This window comes from Balaenoptera borealis (genome assembly GCF_965194805.1).
Source record: "Balaenoptera borealis genome assembly, chromosome: 1".
In the NCBI taxonomy this organism is placed as follows: Eukaryota; Metazoa; Chordata; class Mammalia; order Artiodactyla; family Balaenopteridae; genus Balaenoptera; species Balaenoptera borealis.
This window is the reverse complement of record NC_138860.1, coordinates 58,188,152-58,191,768: the sequence shown is the minus strand read 5'-3', so window position 1 is coordinate 58,191,768 and position 3,617 is coordinate 58,188,152. Positions and strand designations below refer to the sequence as shown.

The following is a 3,617-nucleotide window of genomic DNA, read 5'->3' as shown; positions in this document are numbered from 1 at the left end:
TAGCAAAGTAAAAATAATCCTGGAAAATCTCTGTGGAAGTAGATACCAGGAAATGAATGTAGAGACGTAGATTGCCCATACAAGTTTACAGATTGGTCAGTCTTTAGAAATAAAACAATTTAAAATAATGTAGAAACGGTTTGAGCTTATATACCTTTTGGTTGAGGGTCACTTCCACGGTCTCAGCCACCAGGAGAAATAGGGAGTGATCAAGACATTTTTCTCGAGAATTGGAAGGTTCTAAACAAAATATTCTCAGTTTTGCACTGATCTGGAAGTGTTGTTACTTTTTTTTCTGAGAACTGGAGGATTCTCTCCTTAATCCCTTCTACTTTCAGACCATATATTATCTGACAGTGGAATAAAACATTTTTTTAAATGAAGCTTTTATCAAAATCCATGAAAATACTACTAAAGTAAAGGGAGCTTCGGAAGTGGTGGTCTTTGGCCAGTCATCTCACACTGCTCCCAAGTGGTCTGAACACCAGGTTAACAGGTGCTGGGGTCGAGAGACCACCTGTGTTTTAAAATGTACAATGACACATTCCTTTCCACCAAGCCCTAGCCAAATCACTGATGTGTATTCTTGCTTCTTCCAGTCAGAAGGATGAGTCTTCATCCACCAAAAGCCCAGACTGTACCCAAACGTCCTCGTGATGACATCCCAACAGGTTTGCTTTCTTTTGGAGTACTTGTAGTGGGAGACATACCACCCCCAGAGTAATACCTAAGATAATTTCTAAATTTTCTGAACAAATTTCCATTCTCCATCCCTTCTCTTTCACATACTGCTTCTTGACCTGTTTCGACTGGTCCACAGCCCTCCCTTCACTCCAGCCATACCTGTCCCCTCTTCAGGCCTCACTTGCCTTTATCCATGGCGTGTTCCTTCCCAGGTCCTCTCCACGCCACAGGGCTCTGCCCCATTCTTCCTAAAGAGCCCCATAATCCACTTGCTGAAGAATGTCCATAGGGACGGGGCACAAAGTAGTTAATTCCCTTCTCAGGTAGTCTTGATAGTACCAATTAAGGTGGGAAGGGAGATGTGTCCCCACACCCATGGCATGGCCTCGCCAAGCCCTGAGCCTTCCCTTCCACAGGCTCCCTAGAACTCCTGCCTTCTCCTGGCAGCTGGCCAGCGCTATTCTTATGTTCATGTGCTGGTATGGAAAAAAAGGACAGCGCGACTCTATCTCCAGCTTCAGCATTGACCTAAGTCTTATCTTTTAGAAAAGCCAACACTGGGCTGGCAAAGAGGGGGTGGGTCATTCTTGGGAGTGATATGATTCAAGGGTTTGATGTAGTATAGGCTGTCACTTTAGTAACTTTGTCCATCTTCTCATTTGCTCCCAGATTAACTGAAGCCACTTTCAGTTTTTCTCTTATTTGATACACACAGTAAGGAAAAATCAAGTTCACTGTGTACTGATGGGAAAGTCTAAGTTCTATCCTGGGAGGTTGCAGAGGAGCTTGAGCCAGAACTGAACTGAGAGGACATCAAGAAAGGAAATTTGAGGGTAGAAGGGATATCTTGAAGGGATGTCAAAAGGGAGGACCAGAGACGCAGGCGACAGCTGAGGTTAGGAGATAAGCACTCTAGCGGAGTGAAAGACTGCTGGTCCCAATCCCTTCTTATGTATCCAAAAATATTGGCCTCGCTCGTGACTTTCATTTAGCCAAAGTGGACTGAAGATCCAAGAGCTAAGAGCATCCTGCCAATGAAAGCTGCCCCCCATCTGCCTGCAACCACTTCATTCTCTTGAAGCCTAGGGAACACTGGGTGACAGGCATGTGCAGTTGGTTTCAGGGTTCTCCGTACCAGCCATACATTCAATCTGAGTTCCCCTTAAACCTGAATTTTTTCAGATCTGCCTCACAAAGGATAAAACACACATACACGTGCACACACACTCACACACAATTACATGCCCTTCCCTCAGCAGGAATGTTTATTTTCTGATTCTACAGGACAGTGTGATAAGATGCCTTTCATCAATTTATTAACCCTGGGAGTGTATTTCAATTACCAGTATAAGAACTAGACTCAGTGTACATAGATCAGCACATGATGTTCTGGACAGACCTCGTTCTTGCCCACAGAGTTCATCCAAGGACAGCAGTGTTGGAGGTGGGACTTCAGAGAGAGTGCTTATGGAGCTGAAGCTTGGTAGATCTGCAGTTGATTCCAGTCGCAACCCTTCTGAGCTGAGCTTTGCTCTTGTATGTGCTCTCTGAGGTCAAAGAAAAATCCTAGGAGCAAAGAGACCTGCATTCAGACCCTAGTCTTGCTAGACAGGTTTGGCCGTATTGTTGAAACTATCCGGGTCTCTGTGTTCCCACCTTTAAAACCAGAGAAACATTTTGCCCTCCCCCACCCCCAAGAGCCAGACACTCAATACAAGCAGCCTTCACCTTTGACTGACCCAGAAAACCTGCTGACACTGCCCCAGCCCCACTGGTTTATACAGTTTAGACACGTCCCTGTGCTGCGTAGCCTGTGGACATGCTGCAAATACCAAATGGCTGACTCATCCCAGCGAACATCACTGCCAGTGACTCTAACTCATTCTGTTGGTCATGACAGTAATCTCTAGTATTTTTCTGGATTCAGCTAAACTTGATATGTCCTCGATAATTATTAGTGAGAACTAAGTAAATGGAGAGAGCCTATCTCTATTAAGTGATGGGGTTTCTTCTGGATTTGTTTATCTTGACTTTGGCCTTGAGTCCAGAGTTCCATGAAACTCACAGGCTCTTGTCCATAAACACTGGTAGAGCTGCTAACCACCTGACTTAGGTCTACCACCTGGCCCGGTGCTGAGATATGGCACAGAGGGTTAGGATTAAGGAGATCTGGGTTCTGGTCCTCAGTCCATCATGACCCTGGACCTGTTTCCTCTTCATTACAGCAATGACACTGAACTGGGTCCTAGGTTTGTGATCTTGTGACATCTCTTAGCTCTCATTCAGCTGGACTAAAGAGCTTCTTCCAGAGAATTCAGGACTCCAGTTCCCTTAGTCATTCAGTGATTTCCAATGGGAAGATGCTATTTTATGCACTGATTTACTCTCCTTCACAATGAGTATTCTCGAAGAGTTGAATATTAACCAACTTTTTGTATATAAACTCATATTCAAAGAAGAAGTCAGGATGGTAAGGATTTTAAGGAGCCCTAAAATAAATTATTTCATAAAATGAAGGTTCCTTTTGAAATACAAGTACTTTTCCACTACTGCAGCCTTTCATAAGATCATGTTTGTTTGAAGAGCAGAACCACATACGTGTCCCTGAAAAGTCTTCTGAGAATTGAATCCTCTTTTCCCTTTGACCCATGTTACAACTCCAGACACACTTTATCTTCATTTATAATTTACTTGGCAATGTCTCCAAATATTTGAGTTATGTTTCTAAGCACTCCTTTCTGGCCTCTTTGACAAGATTTGTAAAAGCTTAAGTTGGTGGGGGCTAAGATGGTTCTAGTAAAAGGGATTCTCATGTGAATTTTGAAGCTGTTTTATAAGGTTAAAGAAGTCTTTGGTGACATTGGTTATTTTGAGTAGATTTAAAAAATAGACTCTAAGGAGCCCTTGTCCTTCCTTCTTACACTGTCCTCCAG

The 3,617-nt window shown here is 43.5% G+C and overlaps 1 protein-coding gene across 1 annotated transcript in view; it reads left to right on the top strand.

The window, feature by feature from the left end:
* The window catches only part of LOC309616831 (uncharacterized protein C1orf105), a gene marked incomplete at its 5' end in the record, with an annotated part of 46,571 nt that overhangs the window by 17,330 nt on the left and 25,624 nt on the right, over positions 1-3,617 (top strand). Inside the window, one exon of the mRNA XM_082367998.1 lies at positions 600-671. Within this exon, the coding sequence (XP_082224124.1) occupies positions 600-671 (72 nt within the window). The remainder of the gene's footprint in view (positions 1-599; positions 672-3,617) is intronic.